Below are 24,830 nucleotides of genomic sequence, written 5' to 3' on the forward strand. Positions count from 1 at the left end.
TATCGAGTAATGGTTTATTTTGACATAAAACTTACGACAGCTTTTCGGCTTCGAGCTTTACATAGTTAGTTAATTGATGTCAATTAATCACTGATTTGTTGGGGGAGGGGGTGGGGGGAATAGTTTTCCTGCTCCATACACGGGATTGGTGATAGATATTCTGCGAAAACTTTGTTCACATTTTTTTCTGAGTCTATAAACTATTATTTTGTTTCCTTATCAATACTTTACACAGACATGACTATTTGTCAGAAAAACGAAGGAATTTTAGGTATTCAATGTACACGATAGCAGGGCATCAGAGCTGTACGATATTTAGTTTTGCTCGATTTTTCGGGTCACAACTAAACTCTCTCGTACAACAACGGTAATAATTAATGGAAAGTAAGGATGCGAGATTCCTAACTCTCTTGGTTGAGATTTTTCATGGCATTTTCGTATTCTAACATACGATATCTATTCTACGATCACTACTACTCCACTTAGAACAAAACAAAAAACAAGTAAAACTCTCACCTATTCTGAATCTGTTTTGGTTTTTTTCTATAGACACATCACAAATTTTAACGTCGGACTTTGTACAGTAACTTTTAAGTAGACGAGCATTTCTTGAAAGGGAGCTTGAGAAGGGAATAAAAAAGAAAACAATTTTGTTCTTGGAAAAACCTTGGTTGGCCAATATTCTTTTCTTCTTAACTATTGAACAATTCCACCCTTTTTCTTATGTGCCTCTGGTGGAATTATTCAAACATTTATTATAAGTAAGAATTTTCCAAGATAATGGGAAAAAAATCCGAAATATTCCTCGAAGGACCTTAGATTTCTAAGAGATGTCTTATTGTCTGATCTATGCTATAGTTGTATTCTTACTAGAGGGTGTTAAAATGTCTTTCCATGTTTATAATATAAATCTAAATAATTATATGTACTTATTCACACTTCCAAAGGGCAGTCGTCATGGTAATGAGATCATGGGATGGCCTGGTGACTTCTCCCCCACCCTCCCCTCCCTCCCCCCCTCCCGACTTGACGACCACGCGCATGGGCAACACGCCGTGGTACTTTTACAAAAATACCCACTTGAATCAAGTGACTGACAGAAGCACACGGTTTCCATGGGAACACCTTACAATTACTTCAATCCCTCCCCTCCCTCTTTTTTTCCCATACTTTGGGAACCCACAAAACCTAGAATTACCGGTTTTACGTGATTGTCCAAATGAGATGTTACGTCACTGGTATAGAGAGAATCAACGCCAATTTCATTGGTACGCGTCAATCAACTAGAAACATCAAACACAAACACCGCTAAACCATAACAGTCGTCTAGAGCGATGAACAAACTTCAATACACTGGTCACATGTGGATTGTTGCTCTCATCCCCACCCCACCCAAAAAATTTTGCTCCCAAAGCCTTCGCTGAACAATAGGAGCGCAGGCTCCAGGAATAAAATTACAACTCATCGTCTTCCAACCCCGCCTCTTTCCACAGCCGACAGCTAATTCAAACTCGAAAAACAAAAAAATTAAAAGAAAAATTAGTTTTGTTATCCGTAACTTCGATGTGGACAATCACGTAAAATCGGCCGATCCTCTTCATATTCAATCCATTCTAGCAGTTCATTCTTAAGTTATACTAAGCTCATTAGGTCATTCCAGTATCAATATATATATATTTATCATATATATATATATATTACATACACTTGATTGCAAAAATGTTGTAGTATACATTTATACACATATGAATGAGATGCAAGATATCAAATGAGGTGCAGAACGTAAAAGTAACTTATTTGGTCTTATTTATCTTCTGTTGTATCAGAGACATAAGTATTGGAAAAAGTCAAGCTAAAAGAGTGTTTTCCACAAAATTCAGTGGCTAAGCAATCGTATTTAAGCATGTTTTACATTCTGAATCTCATTTGATATCTTGCATCTCATTAGATATATGTATAAATGTATACTACAACCTTTCTGCAATCAAGTGTATATATATATACTTATATATATATAGATATGTAAATATCTGTGCTCCGATGGAGTTTTGTTGAGGCCGGTTTAGACGGTACGATTTTCGCCAACGACTATCGTATACAACACGCTCGCGTCTGTCGTAGGCGAGTTGTAGGCTTGATTTACACGCTACGACTCGAGTTGTAGGAATGCGCGAGCATGTTGTATACGATAGTTGTGGGCGAAAATCGTACCGTCTAAACCGGCCTTTAGGCATTGTCCCGTGTGTTGCTAGGGGTATTACGTAATATACAAAGCATCCCTTGTGATTTTAGCTTTTATCATAAACTGTGACGAGACTTCTAGAATCGGATTCCACTGCGGCTAGGGTTATTCTTATCTAGAGGCCTTAGAGCGCTGCTATGAGCAACGCTCAACACCGTACTACCTCGTGTTCTGGCTCGCCTGACCGCACCTCCTTATAATATAACAGTTCAGCTAGTATATAGATATAAATATAGACCATGGAAATAATGCGTTGTGATGAAAACAAGTAACCTCATTGGGTAAAATATTAACCGACGATAGTCTCACTGACTGGTTGTGCACGATCAAATTATTAAGGGAGCCGTTCATTCTACAGTTGTCATAGCAACAAGGAAGACCTCAACTATCTAGTTTTCAAGGTAACAGAAATGTTAAGGACACGGCTTATGACCACGATGACTGATACAAAAGGCTTTCAAAACTCACTCTGCGTTGCTAGGCAACAAGTATAATACCGCACTGATCTAAGACTACGCTTGTATATTCAGCCAATTCCAATAATGCTAATTGAAAATGTTACATAAAGGGAGAAGGAGCGAACGAAAGCAAGCCAAACGAGGGCTCGGGAGATTTGAGCATTGCTCCAAATTTCTGTTAAGTACACACTAGGTTTTGAAGATTCCCCCCAGTTGAAAGAAACAAAGTCAAAGAGAAGTGAAGGACCACCTTAGCAGCCAAATTCTTTGGAAAATCAGTGTACAATTTCTTATTTGGCTCTTCTGAATCTGTCGAAATGAGGGGGCACCGCTTTTTGTCTAATAACTTAAGGCTTATCAAAGACCAGGTGACGAGAGAAAAAAAGGACAACAAAAATTCATGGGAATATAGAAATCTAGTTAATGATATTGATAAATATATAGCGAATAATCCCCATCAATTTTTGCTGTTTCCTTTGTTCGTTCAGTTCGTACCTGGATCTGAGAATCATTTTTGGGGGGGAGGGGAGGGGAGGTGTCCGTTACTTCTCCAGGACTTGGTGTGTGCATCATGTCTTGAATGACCACAGCGCTTTATATCATTGACATACATATACACTATCATATATACACCAAGGCCACCATCTTCATGGACTTATTACACAAAATACTGCCCTTGTTATCAGCATATTACAACATCGATCCGCGCCAGGTAAGCCCAGAGATGTTGTGAGACGACGATATCAGGTTGAAGTGACGGGTGATGTTGCTATCACAGGAGCTCGTACTGTCGAAGGTGCATTCTCTGAATTATGTCTCTGCAGTCATTAAACACCCGTCTTATGTTTTCTGTGTCAACAGCACACGTGAAGTGTGGATAACAGTAGTGTTTGCCGTCTCCGCTCGCTGTGCTGATCCGCTATGAAAACAAACCACGAATTAATGTCAGGATCATATAATCATAGGGACAACCTCAACACAGGGACCAAGGAGCGCAATTTTGATTGGTAGAGGCTAACACTTTGAAAACAAACCACGAATTAATGTCAGGATCATATAATCATAGGGACAACCTCAACACAGGGACCAAGGAGCGCAATTTTGATTGGTGGAGACTAACGCTTAGAAAACCAATCACAAATTAATATGAGGATCATATAATCATAGGGACAACATCAACACAGGGACCAAGGAGCGCAATTTTGATTGGTGGAGACTAACGCTTAGAAAACCAATCACAAATTAATATGAGGATCATATAATCATATTGGCAACCTCAACACAGGGACCAAGGAGCGCAATTTTGATTGGTGGAGACTAACGCTTAGAAAACCAATCACAAATCAATATGAGGATCATATAATCATAGGAAAACCTCAACACAGGGACCAAGGAGCGCAATTTTCTGTATTGTATGTGATCTTTTTATAAAGCAGTTGTAGACGTATTTTGCTATTGCTACTGCTATCATTTTGGGTGGACTCATGAATAGCAGTGATAGCAGTCACTATCAATCACATGACTTTTTGGAGTTGACTGGGGGGGGGGGGGGGGTAATTAATATGCAACTAGCGACTGTTAAGTGTCAAAATGAGTCCTTAAAGTATCAATCATCCTGTAACCGGAAATCAAGGTACAACCTCCAATATACTCCAAGCTTACAAATGTTAGTCCCCCCCAATCAAAACTCAGATATTACCGCAAGTGATGTCCATTGATAGTAGAGAATACACTGAAGTGGAATAGAAGAACAAATGGACAAACAAGCAGCAATGAAAGCCTTTAACTTAGATACTTACAAGGAATTCATCCCGAATAAAATATTTTGCTCTTGTAACAGCCTCCTCGTCACCTGGCTCTGCCGTGGCTGAGAAAAACAACAACAAAAACATTTGTATAGAAGATGGAATTTAGGATTTAGAAATGCTGGGTTTTAGCAAGAGAAATCACTCTCTTAAGTTGGTGGATACACCTCTATGGCAGTTCAGGCTGATAGTTGCGGTAGAAAATGGAAATTTTTCTCAAGACGAAAAGCCACAGGAGAAGAAATTGTGATCTTATTAGACATGGATATTTTTTGGAGTCTGCTGTAGGGTGAGACAAGACAAAGAGAAAAAAATGTCCGCCCGTATTCCACTCTGAACTTACTCACCCTTACACACCCTTACTCACTAACTTGTTTCTGATTGGCCCAGAACCTAGAGCCAATCCATAATATTGTGTGAACTCGAAATGATAAATGTAATATTTGGAGGTTTCCCTGCAGATCATACATCTATCATGTCAAGTTCATTCAAGGTCACAATAGAGATTGAAATAGGTTTATTATTTCTTTGAAAGAAGTCTACAAAATGTATAATAGAATAATTATTGAATTTGGTTTTTGCATGATATCATAACTTATCAAGACCTCGGCTGTTTTATCTGTCGAAGCCTTATCATCACATGACCGACGCAGCCAGCGTATATACTCATGGATACCTCATTGTGCTCAATCTATACGGCTTACACAAATATCTTCCCAACCACCCACCATTGGGTTGTCCTTCACGAATTTGCAAGATGTGATCCTATTGGAGGGCACACATGTGTAGAACAATAGAAAACAATGACCTTTCCCCAACCCTGCCCCTAAACCTAACCAATCACAGGGGATGTTGCAAATTCGTGAAGCCTAACCCCCACCATTAACACTCAGTAAACAAATGTGTTAACATAATGTGCACTGCGTCCTTTGAAGTGACAAGGATGGAGTACTCACCATCTGGAGGTGTCCTGTACCGTTCAAAATCAGGGAAGTAGTCTTTTATCAAGGATTTCCCAGCCCGCACCTTTTCTTTTAACAAGTCTTGCTTGTTTAAAAATAAAATTACAGAAATGGTCCTCAGCCATCTGGAAGAGAATGGAAATGTTGATTAGTACTGGGGGAAAATCTCATAAAATTTACAGGTTTAAACCAATTTATCATTGTTTGGGCCCATAAGAAGATAACTTCAAGCTTATAATCTTCGAGTCAGTTAGATTTTATTGGTTTCACTGTTTGCTTCACCAGTAACTGACTGGTTTGCATAAAAAATTAATTCTTCCTTTTATGCATTGGAATAAATAAGAATTAGCTATATCTCTCTGGACGCCGGACAACCTGCCCCTGCTTTGTCCTTAATACTCTATTCATCTCATTTTCACGGGCTTGTACAATCATTGAAGTATTAATCTATAAGGCGTTTTTGATGCTTTGATAGCTATTAAAGATTTGTTTCGTGTTTCTTCAAGAATATTTTTCTTGGGGAAAAAAATCTGTGGCTGAGGGTAATTATTCCATGAAAAATCTTCACACATCTTCAACTTTATCATTTTTTTTTACCCATTTAATCAGTGGTTTATTCATCTCTTTGTCAATCCATTCATGCATTTCTTCACCCATTGGTTTCCTAGGTGATTTATTTGTTTGCCGATCCATAATTCATTCATTCACCCATTTATTTTTTCAGAGATTTATTGGATCATTTCTTCATTCATCCATCTATTTATTCATGCATTTATTCACTCATCCATTTAACTCAGTAACTTATTTATTTATTCTTTCCTTCGTTTAGTCAGTGATTTATGCTCTCATCCATTCCTTGCTTCACCCAATCATTTACTCCGAGATTTATTATTTCATTTATTCAACCATTCATTCACTCAGTGATTATTCATTCCTTTCTCAGTCCATTTTGTACTTAATAGATTTATTATTCTATATTTAACTTTTGATGAATGTAGAGATACCCTGTAGATATGTCATCATTAAACCGTTATCGTTATCATTATCATTATTATTAAAAAGCAGTGGGATCATATATTTAGGAGCGTAACCAAAATCATCATCAGATCCACTTATTACATTTTTTGTTGTCGTAACAAAGCATGGGATAATCCTGAATATATTGTATCGTATAATCCTAAAATATATTGTATTGTATTGTATTGTACTGAATTAATAAAGGTTTAGTTTTGTAAATTTTCAAGTGTTCGTAAAGTAATATTCGAGTAGTCAATTGTAAATCACCTTTAAGTAGAGAGATTTACAATTGCTGTAAAAAATGTTAAAATAAAGTTTTCATTATCACTTAACCATTCATTAACTCACTCATCAATACATATTTTAGCATACTATCTGTATCTCTATAAAATAAACATGACATGCTTAAATACCTGTTATTCCAAATACTTCTGAACAATTCAAGTGACTCCTTCAACCGATTCTGGAAAGAAAGAGAAAAAAATCCTTATTATGTCAAAAAAAAATCCCAAATTGATGTCAAAAAATAGGTCTGTGAAGATCCGTGCTAGAATAACTTAGGTGTCAATCTCTTTAGAGTTAAGTCATTTAACCCGTGAAATAGATATTAGACTAATACACATTAGTAGACCCTAATTCATTTGTTTTCTTTGGTGTCTATTTGACTATTACATCTTAACTATTAAATTTTGTTTCAGGAGTTTCATGTCTTCACTCTAATACGGCTTCTATTAATTACTGATAATGCTTGAGATGATTATTTATATGGACAACTTCCTAACAAAGAATCTTATTCCCAAGGGATGACATGTAGTTTGAAATGGGAAAACATAAAGCCCAAGCTGAAAATGTCATCATTTTACATCTATGCACAACACCATGACTGTTTGGAGAATGTTCAGAGAGTTTTCAGAGACCGATCAGAGACCGTGCAGAGGGAAAAAATAGTTTAAGGGGATACAAGTTTGGGACATTAAACAATTTTTTTTTCCTTATATACATGGTATAATTATTGTTAGTAAAAATACACAGGTGATTATTGAAAATCTCGTGTGCTGATTGGTCAAAAAATTCACACTATCACACCATAATCACCTCCAGCGATAATCCAAAATGGTGGCCAGCCGCTTTGTTGCTGTTACCGGAAAATAAGTCTTTTGTCTTCTTTTTTTTTTTGAAAGAATCACCTGTGTATTTATACTAAAACAATTATTTGCCTCAGCCTCAGTGAATATCAGAGAATATTTACCTCACTGCTCGAAGACTCGCGTCTCGGTAAATATTCCCTGATATTCACTTCACCTTCGGCGAATAATTTTTAAATAATATGATGGCAAAGTAACAAACCTGAGTAGAATCTTCTCTTAGTACCAAATTGTAACTACTGCATGCGACCACAAATATTATTGCTGTTACATCTGCAAGAATCAAGCAAATAGGTGTTCAGGAAATGTTATTATTTTCCATTAGAATAGATAACTAGCTAAAAACTAGTGTGAGCTGCGTCGGTGTTTCTAATGAAACAGTAATGATAAAAGGGTAAATTATACACTGTGAAAAGAGGAAAAACTGACTGAAGTTTTGGACGCTAGTCCTTCGTCCGACGAAGGACCAGCATCTGAAATGTCAGTAAGTTTTTTCTCATTTTCCATTGATCATCAAACATAAGAGTGCAGTGATTACTGATGGATTACTATTAGCCTACTCAATTGCTTATATGGTCTTGTTAAATTAAAATTAAATCAACTTTGTTTATAAAAGGGATAACACTTGACAGTTTCAAGTTTCAAGTTGGTTAAGGAAGTGACTGCCATTAACAATGTATTCCCAGCCATGTGAAGGTCTAACCATTTGTAGATGTAATTACAAGGGCAGCACCTTCTTTCCAGTTATTTTAAGACCCAGAGTGTTGGTCCAGCCAAGGCTTGAACCACAACCTCTCACACAACAGACAGATGCTCTTTTATACCAACTGAGCTAACTGGTGGGCATTTACTCAAGGTAGATTCCCAGAATGTACCCTGTTAAACCCACAAGGCGCCCACATCACACAGAATACTGCTAAACAGGTGCATTTTAAACATGTTCTATGCAAGCTGTTACTTACTTTACAATATGCCTGTAAGTCTGCAGCACTGTCTACACTATCTACAAGCAACACCTATCCACTCGGTTAAAGATTACGGTACTACCAGTGAATTACACACAATCTGTATCAGCTAATGTAGAGGTGGGGAACGAGTGAGGAGTTAGTACAACATGTACACAGTATGTTAGACATGCTTTGGATTCTTTATGTCATACATCCAATCAAAATAAAGATATGGTTAAACATTTAGCTACATTGTGAGGCCTATCGATAATAAGGCTAAACAGATAAATATGTAAACAAATATCAATGACACAGTTGAACTTTATATTATCAGGAAAAGCATTCATAATAACCGCTTTAGGCGTACATGCAAAGCACTGAGACAAAAACAAGTGTCTGTATTCATCCCTTTCCATACATTAAAGAATGGTGGATGGAGTAGATAAATTCATTGGATAACAGTGCCATGGACTTATCCACTGGATAAGGATTTATCCATTTGATAACTGTACCCACCCTTTGTATGACCCGGCCCCCTTCAATGCTGGTTAAACACAAAGCATTAAATCAAGGCTACAAATTAGTTTCAAAGGGTCATTTGAATCTGAATCTTGCAATCTCGGTTGAATGCATTGTATTTGACCAGTGAGTAGGTGTAGGTGGTGGATGACAGTGTGTCTGTACTAAGTGGATGTCTTCGAATGCATTGGTTCAACTGTATAAAGATGTCCGCTGGTGAAAAGCAGGGTTCAACTGATGTCCACTAGTGAAAATCAAATTCTAATTTTGTAGTGAGAAACTACTGTACGATGACAAATGACGATGATGATGTCATCTTTGAGCAAAAATATATGTGAATATCAGCTGTAAGAGGGTTTGTAAACCCAATCTAAATCTAATGCATTTACCACTCCTGGGTGGACTGCGTAATGCCTAACAGGTTTTGCAACCCAATCGATAAGGCAGCTGAGATCAAATAAGAATTTAGAAGTTGATCCTTTGTGGAGGAAGGAAAAACCGTAGAACGTGGAGAAAAAACCCTCAAATTACAGGAGAGAACCAACAGGTATGTGTCATTTATAGACATGGTAAGGAAATCTCAAGACACCACTGGGTTTATATGTTCATCCTACCGTTAAAACACTGTATCCATTTTCTTCTTTCATCTCTCTGGCCTCCTACATCAAACATGCTGCAAGAAAGAAATAAGCAAAGGTTAGTAAACAGGCGGCTTTTATTGATTCTTTATTTACTGAAAACCAAAAGAATATACTCAAATCACAGGAGAAATGTAATGAGTGGCTCTAGTGAGACGAGACAAGTTCAGGAATATCCTATGTGCATTATAAAGGTAAAGGAAAAGGTAATTTATTTTACTTCGATAATGCGGGGAGTGGTTGCACAATTCTCCCAAGCCAAGGGCTCATGTTTAATGCCCTCGAAGGTGCACCTTCTACCCCCTCTTACTATCAGTGCTCCTTTTTATGGGTATTTAAAGCTAATTAAAGCTACACAGAACAGAGAGAAGTCGAAATAGACTCGGAGTTTGACTGAGGAGTTTGACTGAGGATCAAACTATAGACCTCTAGCTCTGAAGACCACACGCTAACCAGCTAAGCTACGCCTGCTCCTATAATATAGTGTCACACATAGTGTCATATACTACAACTACCAAAATACCTTGCACACTTTCTTTGACTCAGTAAGTAGAACTAAATATTCTATCATCCTCAAGGGCCAATAAAAAATTTAATAGAAAAATTCACAAAGCATTCTGGTGTTGTAGTAATATGACGGTTTTAAAAGTGAACTAGTGAGAGATGGGTTCCATCCTTCCCTTCTTGTGAAACACAAGATAAAGGGATAAGAAATTCTGATAGGCAGGAATAGGGTGTCTGTCCAAGTATTTCATGATGTATACATTGTAAGAAAGTTGTAGGGGTGGTAGAGAAATTTTTTTGGAACAGATCGATTGAGCTTGGGCAAAGCATTTTATTATTTCAGACCGTGTGTCATTCCCTAGAGTATCATTTCTTTGTTTAGCTTGGGTGTAATGTTTCCCCCATTTCAGACCACACGTCATTCCCTAGAGTATCATTTTTTGCTTGAGAAGACACATTAATACAGGCGAGACCCAAATAAAGAATCTTATTTCTATAAGAATGACATTTAGTATGTATTAGAAATTACCCACCGGCATTTAATATATATAGATTATTTTGTTAAAAGATGAAGAATATGGATAAAATACTTACTGAAACTTAACCCTGTCTACTTCAAATCTTGTTTCAATAATCCCAGATGTCAAGACACGACATCGTAGCAAGTCCTGTAGAAGATGCAAATCAAACATTACTCTTGAACCGCATGTTTCGACAGTTTACTGTACAAGCCCTTCAAGCAATGCATCATGGGGTACCATGGGGTTAAATCATTTTTATCCAACAGATCCCTTATTGCTAATAAATAATGTGTAGTTCCGAAAATTATCCATACCCTGTCCTCACGGAGGAATTTTTTAAGACACCCCTCTACCCCCTGGAAATTCCAATTTTCTTCCATACAAACTCTGTATTTTTTGTTCTTTCTCTGACTCCCCTACTCTTCGGAAATTCCAAATTCCTCAGTGGGGTGGGTATGGATGATTTCTGGAACTACACAATGTGCATTTTGTTCTAGCTTGGATACAATGATATTAGTTCATTGAGCTACAAATAAAGTCAGGTACTATGGAAATCACTAGAGTGGTAAAACGACCGTTGGAATACACGTCTCGCAGTGATACCACATGATGAAATTAGCTGTCAATAGAGAAACTGGACTTCAAAGTGGGTGATCAAGTAAACGTTAAAAAAAGCTGCTTTGACATCGCATGCAAGGGGCCTGTAGGTTCCTGTCAGAATTGATCAAATTGTTGAATTGTTGACACACGAAGGATATAATACGATATCATTATTTACACATGAAAACACACCCTCCTCTTAAGATTTAACATGCATTCCAAAACATTTAGTCCCAAGGACAGTTTTGGGATGTAATGTCAAGTTCATACCTGCTCAGATGGGAGGTATTCTTTTTGTCTGATAGTTTCAACCCTGTCAAGAAAGCTGAAAAAGACAAGTTGAATAAAATTAGATCACTTCCTAAATGAGAGCTATTCTTGGGGTGCATGTTATGCCATAGCAATAACAAAGCATTAGCTTTTCTTATTAGATTTAAAACCAACATGGTGGCTGTTTCACTCTTATTTTTATCTCAAGAGATTTCGAGTCATGGTTGCACTCCACAAATATAAATATACCTTTTTTTAAATATATATACCTTCATTTCAGGATATATATTGATCTAAACAATTTAAGCCCATTATTGTACTTCAGATAACCGTATGATAACACAGGAATCATGCTGACTTAGTTTATTATTTGACAGTACAACGCAGGAAAGATTATGTCATGTCCGCCATAATATTATCAGTTGACGAACCCCTTAAAAATTCCGAAAGTTATTTTGGGTGTTCTATTTTACTCTATGTAGTCTATGTATCTGTTCAATAGGATGTAGATAATATAGATCGTACTTTGAAAATCAATTTCTCAAGATAAATGTGCTAATGTCGAAACGTCTTTGGTGTATTTCACTCTATGTTAATAACCACCCATGTATCTGTTTACAATAGACATGGTGGTTAAAGTGGCATAGGGGTCATATAGCATTACTGTCACAAATTTCTCCAACAATAATTTATGCTGTAACGTTATTAAAAATTTCTGTGCACGTAAATTAACATCTACGATCAGTAAACAAGTCAAGAGAATGTGCTGGCAAATAAATATAGTAACCGTTTTAAGTATTCAGATTTTAGAATATCAACAATCTACTCGGCTTCTGTTATAGCACAGTAGAGAAATGCTTATCTTGTGTGTGTGTAGATCTTAAACGTAAGCCCAGTAAAAATAATATGACATCCTGGAATGGAACCTCTGGAATTCAATTGAATTGGAATTGAAGACTTTTATTTTACAGTAAAGAAAAACAGTTATATACTAAAGGATAAAGACTTTATCTGGTATAAAGTTCCAAGCATATGATATGTATGGTCGCTCAAATTAGATCAAAGGTTTATGAGTTATTCATGATTTTTTTAAAAATTAACAATGAAAAGGAATGGTATAACTAAAAAAATGATAAAATTTTGTATCATTTCAATTTACTGTTGGGAATTTTTCTCTGTAAACAAAAAATATTGATAGAAATACAGGAAATCAGACATAGTCATGACAGTTAGACTACAGTAGGTTATCAAGACTGCTACTGCCTACTCATTCACGCACACCCACTCAGTAAAACAATGTGTAGACCACAGTAAAAATAGATCTGGAGGTACTAACTGAATATATGGAATATTAACAGCAACCTACTGTGGTGCTTTTAAAAACAATGTAATGAAAATCTATAAACAATATTATTCATTTTTCATCTCATTTTTTAAAAAAATTAAATTTCTTTTTCTTTAATGTATTTTTATTGAGCAAAGGGTGTTGCATGTTTTTATCTAAACCCAGACAGCTGACAGCATTAGAATAACTTGGAGTTCAAGTTTAACTATTTATAGAATGAAACTCCTCCAGGGGATAGATGTATAGATAGATAAAATAATTTATACTCAATATGCACAATGAGCCAGAGACTCATATTAAGTACATTTGAGGAATATAAAATATAATTGACATGATATATTTATATATATACCACAAAAATAAGGCATATTGTAAAACATTGACTGGACTGGACTCGAAACTTCTTGGTGGGGCCCACCTTTTCGAAGTGAAGATTCATGTTAGTAAAATAAAATAGGGAAAAGTAGATAGATTTCTGTAAAGTAAGAAAACCATCAAAATATTCTCAATTTTAGAAGCAAATTTTAAACACCTACACAAAGCACAAAGTATAAGAGGAAAGAAAGATTCAGAGTTACAAAATAGAACTTTTGCTTTTGATATAAATGGCAGATATTCTCAAAATAAGCTGCCATTTACTGTGCAGTTTTCAGCATTTTCAAGACAACTTTTGAAATGATTAAATTAAATATAAAGCTTCTTTCTTTCTTTCTACTAACTTTGGCAAAGAATATTATTGGAAAGTAAAAGATGCAAGGAGAACAAAAGGTTACTTTTGTGGTGAAAATGTTCATAATTATCACTCCTAGCAGCAGCACAATTCGCATAAGGTCTTATTGTGAAAATTATTTAAAAAAAGGATTATACTTTTCCGCTACGATGAGGATAACTTTTAAATTTACAAAATACCCACGGTGTAGAAGGCATATTCACGGTCTAGTACACCCAAAAATATTTATAAGAAGGAATAATGTATATTCCATGAAAATTAAGAGAATCAATCATTATTGCTAAAAATATGTGCCATGTTATTTCTATTCTGTTTTAAATAATATCATCAGCAATACATTTATTTGTTTATAGTTGATCTGACACTGAGAAATCTGATACAAAAGAATAAAAAATGAAAATAAAAGTTGAAGAGGAAGTAGATTTTCTAGAATATGGCTAAAAATAATTGATTTTAAATTAGAATATCTATAAATAGGATCAAGACAGGTATGAATAACAAAAACTGAGAACTATTACAAACAATGTAATTTCTAATTTAAACCTGTGCTTATAAGGTAAGGGTCAGGCAACTTTATTGTTGTAATAATAGTTATAATTAACATAATCAATCAAGCAGAATTTACAGGGGGAAAATGTAAATAGAAACTACAAGAAATCATGAGAAAGTCAGCTTACAATTCTTGGTAATAATCTTAGTGTTGTTGCATTTGATTTTGTTTTAGAAAAGCACTTTTGAACCTATCTTTTTACAGATCAACAGTTTTGAGTCAGTGAATAATTGAACAAACTATAAAAATATACTAAATTGTAGGATGATGCTATACTTTAAACTAGTATAGTACGAAATAATACTTTTTAAGAGGTTGAAGATAATCCATAATGAAACTTTGAAATAACTGACCTCATTGCATTGATCAGTAATTCTCATAGGATAAAAAATTTCTTGGTCAAGAAATTTTCTGTTACATAGAACAAATCGAAAGTATTTTTGTCTACGAAATAATACTTTTAAAAAGAAGTTGAAAATTTATAGTAAAGGGTTGAAATAACTGATCCCAATGCATGAATAATCCTTATCACACAAACTTATAATCTAGAAATGAAAGCATATCAGTATAGAATAGTGAATAAGAATTTTTCTGCTAGTGAGAACAAAAAAGAAAGCAAGTTTGTCTGACATGTTATAATGGATTTTTAATATTTTATTGAGGTATTTATTTAATATCGTTATTATTGTGTGTAGAGAGATAATGTAATAGTGTTCCAGGGTTCTTATGGTAAAATACTGTAGTATCCCGATTATAAGCACACCCATCTGCAAACAGAAAAGTCCTCGCAGTTATAAGGCCTAGTTCATATGTCACGCTTTTTTCATGCACAACCTAATTGCCTATCTATGTTGACCCAATTACAATATGATCGACTATGATTTGGATGTTGTACTGATTGTGCTTCCGTTGATGAAGTACTGCCATGCAGCCCTGTAGCACAATAAAAATACCTTTTTAACTTATCTAACACTTTTGGATTGTCTCTCCTGCACCCTCCGCCTATCGTAATCTCATTTTTTTAAATGTTGTCTTTCGTATGTGTGGAAAATAAAAGCCTTTGAACCTTAAGACCACATTTGAGTTGCAAAGCTCTTACACAGCTATTGTTGAATGAACAGAATTACTTTAAAAAAACAACTGAATTTTGAAGTTTCATTCTCCCTTTTATAAGCCCCCCACCCATCATATTTTTTCGTTCAATGTTTTTATCGTTCAATTTTATTATAAAATGTTTACATAAGAAGTTACTCATTACACCCATCATAAGCCCCAAAAAAACCCTTACGGAACTTTATAAGCCTGTTTGAGGCTTATAACCGCGATTGTACAGTGTCTCTGTGTTCATACATCTAATGAAAAGAAGAGAATTCCGAATTGCATTTCTTGATTGCCTGGCTGTTTCATTATTATTCTGGTATTCAAGGATTTCGGACTGGAGTAATCATAAGTTTCAATTTCACTGTGGTTTACAGCATTCCATAGACTCAGGCATTTCAACAGCTTGTTGTGAAATTGTTTTTAAACTGCCGCCAGTCAAGGACATAAAAAGTGCCGACTGATTATTTTTGATTGACAGTGGCGAAATTGGAAACTGTAGTAAACTACAGTTGAACTTTACTTAATGGACAGCCACCCAATCAAAAACGACCCTACCCCAACTCCCCTAATTTAGCTGGTTAAAAATGTGATTATTTGATGTCAAACATGTAGAGTGACTGCTCAGTGTCTGAAGCCAGAGCCTCATAATGCACTTGACACCAGAACAAATTGGAATTTAGGAGTCCATCTTTAATGGGAGGAAAACTAGAGAAAAACCCTCAAAGAACTAACAATCAACTCTACTTGTATGTGACACTGAGCCCAGGAATGAATGGTGACCTTAACCTACTCATATACTAACATGCAATATACATATAATATACATATAGACACCCAGTTAATATAGGTTCTCTTTTTGGTCCTCTTGGTGTCTGTATTTATCAGGATATATTGTAAAATAGAAACGTCATGATTGACATGGTAAGAGCCAAGCAAAGGTTGCTTTCTTGTTTTATGGGAAGATCGCTGATCGATTCTTTCCATCATTCTATTACCAGTGCAAGTGTAGCTTTACAGTGCTAACCAAAAGACCATAGGCAACTTGAAGTATTCCAAGAATGTTCTATTGTTCTTTTGCCAATCAAAATTGACTTTCTAACCGCAAGATAACGGAAACATAACAACAACGCTTCTTATTGGTTAAGAAACATTCTTAAAATATTTTTATGTGCCCATGGTTTTTTGATTCTCACTGTAAGATTAATAATTCTTAAAAAATGCTTGTGTTGTAAAGAATCAAACACGATTGACATCACACACAAGTGCTGTTAGTGTAACTCTTCCTTCAATTTTCATAAACATGCGAACTCTGTGTCTGCGAGCTGCTCGCTAAAAATTGGTTTTTCGCTGCCGTCAATCAAACCTAGTCAGTCGGTACCTTTCACATTTTTGAGGGGTGACTAGTCTCCTCCTTTTTGTTCAAATTTCTCAGTATATTGTTAGTAACAGTCACCTCCCTTTTCCTCAAATTCCTGGTAAAACCTTTGTAATAGTCAACCCCCTTCTAAAATTCCTGGATCTGCCCTTGGGTTCCCTTCTGTGGGTGAGTTTTGCCAACCGACAAATATTCCTTTCCAAAATTTCATGTTTAAAAACAATCATATCTTTGATAGTTTACAAGCCGTATTCACAAAACGTCCCAGCAGTTTTAGCAATATGTATATATTCTTTTGAACTTCAACTACTTTTTCAGATTAAACAAATTTTTCTAGTGAAACTTCAATGCAATAGACCTCTTTACCTTGGGCGTAAATGTTTTCCCATTTCAGACCACGTGTCATTCCCTAGAGTATCATTTCTTTGTTTAACAGTTGTGCATGACAAGACACATGAATATGAATACAACTCAAACAAAGAATCCTATTCTCAAGAGAATGACATGTGGTCTGAAATGGAAAACATTACGCCCAAGGTAGAAAGGTAAAATTTGGATTGAGTAATGGATTTCAAAAAGTTAATTATGATATCTTAATATTCATTAATTTTGGTGCACAGGGACAGGGACAGTGCTAAGGCAGGTATTATTATATATGCATGATGGTCTTAAACAATAACAACGAGAAAACACTTCGACAAAACAAAATGTTTTAATGTTGATGTGATTGTTTAAGCTTTTTGGTTTTGTTTGTGCTTCTTCATGCAAATTGTCTCGGTTTGTGATTCTTTATATGTTTACTTTGTTATGGTAGTTAGTTTGCTCAGATCTGCACTCATTCAAGAAGAAAACCTTCAATTTTACAGAACCCTGAAACAACGTCTGGGCTGAATTAAGTCAGGACACAGCTAACTCACAGATCAAACAATGAAACAACCTCTGCGCTGATCTAAGTCAGGACACAGCTAACTCACAGATCAAACAATGAAACAACCTTGCGCTGATCAAAGTCAGGGCATGGCTAACTCACAGATCAAACCCTGAAACAACCTCTGGGCTGATCTACGTCATGGCATGGTTACCTCACAGATCGAAACCTGAAACAACCTCTGGGCTGAACTAATTCAGAGTATGGCTAACTCACAGATTGAACCCTTTGGGCTGATCTAAATTAAGGCAAAGCAAAAATGATACATGCTGAATACTGCATACTGAATAGCACATCGCAGATTTAGAATGAAGCTAAAATGTAAAAAAAAATTTTTTACTTCAATAAAATAGAATATCTTGGATGCATTACAAAAAACAAATGCTTAACCTAAAACTTGGCTTCCAAAAGACTATTGTTATTATCTGCCAAAATGACACGAGTTGCTATGCACTCTATACTATACACTTACTTTTCAATATGCAGTATTGAAAATTTTTTGAAATAAATGTATCTTAAGACAATGTAAAAAAAACACATATATCTACAAAGGCTAGCAATACAAACTAGTTAGTAAGACAATTAAGTATGGTAGCACATTGATGGAATAAAGGTAATGATTTATTATAGCATCAAGTCTTTCTTTGAACTAGATGCAAATAAAAACAATGAAAAAAACATATACAATGAAAGCTAGTAATACAAACTAGTAAGTTAAAAAATTAAGCATATAAAAATTACCATGTGAGGTGTGTGTATGAAATCAAACATTGTGGTAGTGGGTGTGAGAGGACTCAGAGATATTAGCAGTCTCTTCAACACTCAAATCCAAAAATATATAAAAATATCATTATTAGAACATTGCTGGAATAAATGATTTATTGAAGTGTTCAGTTCTGCATTAAGATAGTGTGTAGTTCTTATCATTCCTCAAACACAGCCCATGCATTCTTCCACAAGCTGCTAGTAATAGATGTGGCAAACGCAACAAGGATCGCTAGGTACTTGTCCCCCCTGTCTTCATGTGTCTCTCTGAATTCTCACAACTAACCAGAACATCTGGAATGTTAGAATCTTCATTAAACGTATTTGCTATATTACGAAAAAATGCCGGAGGATACAAAAAAACACCTAGAATTAATTTGAGAATATTTAGAAAGAAAATGAAGAAAAACTTGCAGAAAACCAGATTTGCTTTGATAAGGTTATGGACTGTTGCTTGTGAATAACGCATCATGATCAATTACTTGATTGATGAGAAATCCAAAACCTTTAAACGTTGTTCTAGTGCTTTTGTCGACATAACATCTCCTCCCAAACCGGCATTAGTAGAGCCGCCTTTAAAGACAGCTGTATATATATATATATATATATATATACATATATACTATCAAACAAATGGTCAACAGGACAATTAATGCAGATAAAGTAGAACACAACTCGGGAGTCCTAAGATATGTTGAAGTGAGTTTGAGAAATGGTCGCTGAATGCTCCCTGGTAATATACTTAGTTCTGTATGATGAAGCTAAAACAAATAGCACATCAGTGCTAGATAATAGGGTCAGTCAGTGAAGCTCATAACAAATTACTCTTAATTGTCAACAAATTTTGTAATGTAGCAAGTTGCATAATTCCGTGTGGGTGTATTCATGTATTTTCAGGAAATTTCTTGATTCTAAACTTCAATTACGTGAATAACTCTTTGATAATGACTACCATTATCACTATTACCAGTAACTGTTACCATACATGTATCATAGTGCTGAATCGAACCAGACAACAACAGATGCCATTACTCCAAAATGAAACACTACGTTCACGAAAAACTGTTTGATTTTTAAAATTAATTTAGTTGACTATTTAAGATTCTACGATACTATTTAAGATTCCTCAACTGCGCAACATTTTAGGTCAATAAGTCGAACAATTTAAAGCATGGGAGCACTAGGAAGACACATAAGAAAATGACCAATAAGAGGACATTCGCTATCAGACATGACATTGGTACGCAATCTTTGAGCATGGTACACCTCATAAAAAATAATTTCAAGAAATGGTCATTCATTTCGAAATACTTGTGTATGTATTATCATTATAAATTAATTAATAATAAATATTAAAGTATCGATCAATATAGGAGAATATGTATATATCTATATATAATATACAAGATGTTTTGAAGGTGAAGTCAATGTGGATTATGATCTAGAGACTGCGAAAACACGACTGATTTCAAAATGTTTTGTTCTGATGCAAACAGACCATGCAATAGTAACATAAATAACCGATACAGTCTGATTCACATGGCTAGTTTTACGAAAATACAAAAGATAAAGTTATCATTGATACTGAGCATAATTCTAAGTATTTATATCAGCAACATTACTGGATAATGACAGACTGTGAAAAAGAAAAAAACAACATTTGGAGAAACTTAGACTACCTCATAGCAACACCCACAACATCATAGTACAACTACCCTAGCCTTCCAGTTCAATAAACGCACAAAACTATTCGTAAGAATTTTTATAATAAGAACATTTTTTCGCAAGGGCATTCTGGTCTAGGGAATCGTTGTCTCAAAGATTCAGAAATGAACACTTCTTGAGTTCTTGCAAGCTATATTTGGTGAAAAATTGATGATGTTTCCCCGAGTAAATCAACAACAACAACAAAAAAAGCCATCATTGTGAGAGTACGGTACAGGGACAGAAACGAAGCCTGTACGATATACATTAAATTGTTTTTCAAATCAAAAAAATTAAACATTAGTAAGATGGGCTCAAAAAACACTGTAGGTTTTTTTAGTAAAATGTTTTTAAAAATGGGTTATTTTTGCTCGAGAAATTGTTAGTAGCCAAAGTGGTTTAAACATGGTTAAAACCATGGAGATAAAGAAAACACCACTGGCAAAATACAATGAGGGGAATTTAAAAAATCACAAATACAAGAATAATTCTAGAAAATCCCTGATTTGGAGTACAAATTCTGAGTTTTTAGAATTTTATGCTTTTAATTCTAAAAAATTCACAGAATATTCACTCATTTTAGGTGTAAAATAAAAAGATTTCTAATGTACAAAAATAAAATAAAAATATTATAGCTAAATCGACTGGAAAGAATAGAATTTCAAATCTACTTCAGTGAATATCTTTCTATATAAGGTTTTGACGTCAAGATCTTAAAAAAAATAGAGAAAAAATTCCCAGAACAATTGACCAAATAGGCAAAGCTAATAGGTAAAAAAGTTAAAATATCTAAGTACGATTTTCTTCACTTAATTTTTTGGATATAAATGGAGTTGTAGAGTGAGTAGAGAAAATCTACAGCCGGTTTACATAATTATGGTAAGGTAGGACATGGTAGATTTAGAACGAAAATATAGTTTAAAATCATTTGAAGCGAGAAAAATATCGATGGAAAGACGTTTGTTAGGGGTCGAATAATAAAGCAGCGACAAAGACTGAAATGAGGAATTCCAATATGTCAACCTCTCACATAGAAACCAACCTAAACAAAAAATTAAAATAGCCAAACCATGTATTCTCTGAGACACAAGAACTACTTTTCTGTCGGGAAAATAGTAAATCTAACGCTGAGAATAAGTCTAGGGGACATTTTTAAGCAGTTGGGTAAAGATTTCTGTGAAATCAGAATACAAGCGATCGTTGATTTTAGATTTCTCTTTATCGTGTAGGGTTCGTTTGGTAGAGTTGATCACTCAAAGAGGTTCGGCCATGCAAGCGGCAGGAGCTACGATCGAGCTCATTTGAAGCATTTCGGGTTCATTTTCGACCAAAATCGACAAAAAAACTTATGTGTAAGCGTGTAATGATAAAAATAAGGATTTAGAAAGGCTGTAGACGTGGTCAGAGCGACGAAAATAAAAACGACAGTCCAGCTATTTTAGAATATGGCTTCTGCTATAACTGAAAGCGTGACAATGAAAGACATTGACTGGGCTTTCCGAAGCCGGTAAAGATCACTTCGGCTCCCAGAAAACTTACTACAGCTAGAAAGAACAACACTTGAACATTGGCATCGAAAACACGAGCATGAGTGCGATTTTTCCGTGAATAATCTTTCTTCTCCAGCCATTTTGTCGGCTTAGGTAATTTGTAAACACTCCGCTAGCTTCTTCTGCTATGTTCAAGTGAAGACTATAGTTCTCAAACACGACTGTGAACGAGTTTTCGATCGAAGATCGAACGAAAACCCGCAGACGGTTAGAGGAACTGATCATAGAGCGAAATAATGACGAAAAGGGCCGAACTAGCCCTCTTGCAAAAAGCTGAATATGTAACAATGAGATATTTCAACTTACTATTGGGCACAGTCTATAAGTTGGTACTCATTGGATCTCTCGAAGCACTCTTGTACTCCCTGGTCTTGCCATAAAATTTTTGTATGATCGTAAAATTCCTACAAGTTACAAAGCGACGAAAAGTCAGCTAGAATCCGGGCTTGTGAAAGCAGAACAAGACGACGACACCATACTTTGTTTGTTCTATACACCGAGTTGGCTTGCCCTCTTGCACTGTTCTTTCGCTCCCTCTAAACTAACACACACACGACACAAAGCCAAAAGCAGAGCCTTTCGCTGCCATCGAATCGCCTAAAGACGATTCGACAGTGATTTGTGGTGTCTGTGTCGATCACAAATACATTTAAACGAGAACAACACACGAAAAACTAGAGATGACTTAACCTTACCTGTGGATAGTCGAAATCAGGAGCTGTGGCCACTTCATGTATGTAATCGTAACGAAACTGGTTATTAGGATTGGCAAGCTTTACCGGTGGAGTTAGCGTACTCATGGCTCCTGTTATGGTCTAAGGGATTTGAAGGGAAATATTTATGGTATATCGAAGCGAAATTCATCGAATGTTGGAAGGTAGTGAATACGAATTGCAGCCGAAATGTGGGTGGGAGACTTAGTAAATAGGCTAGCCTTACCAATATTGCATCTCTAATATTCTTCTTTATATCTTCTATTTTTTGCCTTTTTTCCCTGCGAGAAAGGAAGGAAAATCAAGTATTAACACTAGGCCTTCTTGGTTAGGGATTTTCCTTCGATCAAGGCAGCCTTTCGCCGCTCTGTCGCTCAGAAGTATCGAATAGTCATATTTGGCCAGACTCACTGTTCTGTAAAACCATGAGCGTCGTGAAGAATCCTCATCTGTTTGACGATGGTGCTTTTTCCTGACTCACCAGCCCCTTGGAGATGAGAAATATAAGGCATTACTCTCTCGATCAGGACAATAATTGACGAACGAAAAACCACACAAACACGTCCTCAATCGTGCGAAATATTACCGAGTAGAAGTAGTCGGTGCGTCGCTCTGTATGCAATTTTATCCTCTCGCAACTGCCTTTCAATTTTTTTGTTGGCGTTGCGTTGTTTCTTTTCGTCGTCTGTAATACCACCATTTCTAAAACACCCCATTCCACACAAGAGTGACTCAGGAACGAGGGAAGACACCCCCGTTGTCCTATGAAATAAAAAGCTTCTTTTTTTCCGAAGACGAGGCAGCAAGATTCTGAAGTAAAAACAGCCGTTTCAGTGGAGAACTGGTCAAGTTTGACACACCCGGGGCTCTCACCACCGAGGCATCACGGGATACATCACCGGGATTACACTCAGGAGACTGGGAACCCACTCTGACAAAGAGATTGGCACGAGTGCTAAAACTCCTTACTTCCAGCGCGCTTTTGGGCCTTAAAGATTCTCATATTGCTAACCATTCTTAATTTATTTGGTTCATTAGGGTTTGTTGATTTTGGTAGATTGGGAATATCAGGTGGGTGGGACTGTTGTTTTATGGAATGGGCTTTGAAGTTTGGAGTTATTTTGGAGCGCAGGATTTGAGGAAGTGTTAACAACGGGAAGTAGTTATTAGAATTTACTATTGATTCAAGGCCCTGACTTGGATTTAAATCTATCTTATTTAATCGAGGCTTGGTGTGTTGTTCAGGTGGTCGTTTGAATCGAATACGAGAAATCAGTGGATTATATTATGCAAATTATAAACCCGTGGCGCGTAGCGCGCGCAGGCAAAAGTCAGTTTTTTTTGGAGGAGGGGAGTTATGCAAAGCGCACTGCAAATTACATGAGGTTATTTCGTATCGCATTAAGTTGCGTATGGATGATTGGATGGGGAGGGGGGAGGGGTAGGAGGAGTAGAATGGGGCACAACACCTTACACCCTCACCTAACTGCATCACTGATACAAGCGGTCATAGGTAGAAAATAAGCAAATACTTTTCACTTATATGTTTAGACAATGTTATACGTTATAACCGAGGTCATTATGAAGTTAATGTTGGCTATATATTTGATATAATAACATTGCGCAGTGCATTTTTAACATTTATATGGGTACATAGGCAAAAACACCACACTCGGAAAAGATCAACGATTGTTTAGTATGAATCACCTGAATGAATCTCATTTCCAGCCTACAATGACAGGCAAATACTGCCCGTCATGTGCTATCGACCAGAGAGTATTCTATTGCTTGTTCTATTGCTTGTTCTATTGCTTGGTATCAATCAGCTGAATGAATCTTATGAACCTGTTTGCCAGCCTACAATGACAAGCAAACACTTCCCAATCATCAATTCCAAATTGCCCGCGGAGAAACTGATGGTGGAAGCGAGATGCGCTCAAGGCAAATTGCACGAGGCTTCATATAGTACTCACAATAGAGGTATTTCGCGATCAACTGTAGGCAGCCATGTTGGATGGAAGGAACAATACAATCGACATTAAAAAATAAATTCTCTTGTTTTGCCATTGGCACATCAATTAAAATGGATTATTTATATATTGGACGCATCTTTTGATCCAATAGAGGGAGGTTGTAATCGAGGGCAGCCACCCAGGCCACTATTGCGCTCTGCCTTACGTCATCAAAATCTCTTGTATACATACATGACACTTGTCTCAGTGTTTTTAGGAGAATGGAAAACCAGAGAATCGGGGGTGGGGGGGGGGGGGGGGGGGGGGAGGGAGAAACGTGAAATGGAGGAAGGTGGACACACGGGCACACAATAAACCTATCTAAGATCCATCGATATTCAACGTGTTAGGTTCGGTTCATGAAAAGTTCGACGTATGAACCGGGCCTCAGACTTCCAACGGCTTGTTGTGAAATGGGTTTGTATTGCC

General features: G+C 36.1%; 1 protein-coding gene across 1 annotated transcript; it reads right to left on the minus strand.

Annotated features, from left to right (window-relative positions):
- LOC116292545 (guanine nucleotide-binding protein G(s) subunit alpha) lies at positions 1-23,246 on the minus strand. Its single transcript, XM_031699885.2, has 13 exons — positions 22,976-23,246; positions 22,801-22,876; positions 22,616-22,670; positions 22,372-22,491; positions 21,983-22,080; positions 11,629-11,683; positions 10,832-10,905; positions 9,710-9,768; positions 7,832-7,902; positions 6,898-6,947; positions 5,462-5,592; positions 4,500-4,567; positions 1-3,619 (listed from the first exon to the last, which is right to left on the minus strand). Exons 1-13 carry the CDS (start codon positions 23,103-23,105, stop codon positions 3,473-3,475), a joined length of 1,134 nt encoding a protein of 377 aa, XP_031555745.1. The 5' UTR covers positions 23,106-23,246; the 3' UTR covers positions 1-3,472.
- Positions 23,247-24,830: the final 1,584 nt, after the last annotated feature.

This window comes from Actinia tenebrosa, unplaced genomic scaffold, assembly GCF_029948245.1.
Source record: "Actinia tenebrosa isolate PJP-AT-01 unplaced genomic scaffold, QUT_ActTen_1.0 PGA_scaffold2__45_contigs__length_23673736, whole genome shotgun sequence".
NCBI classification, from domain to species: domain Eukaryota; kingdom Metazoa; phylum Cnidaria; class Anthozoa; order Actiniaria; family Actiniidae; genus Actinia; species Actinia tenebrosa.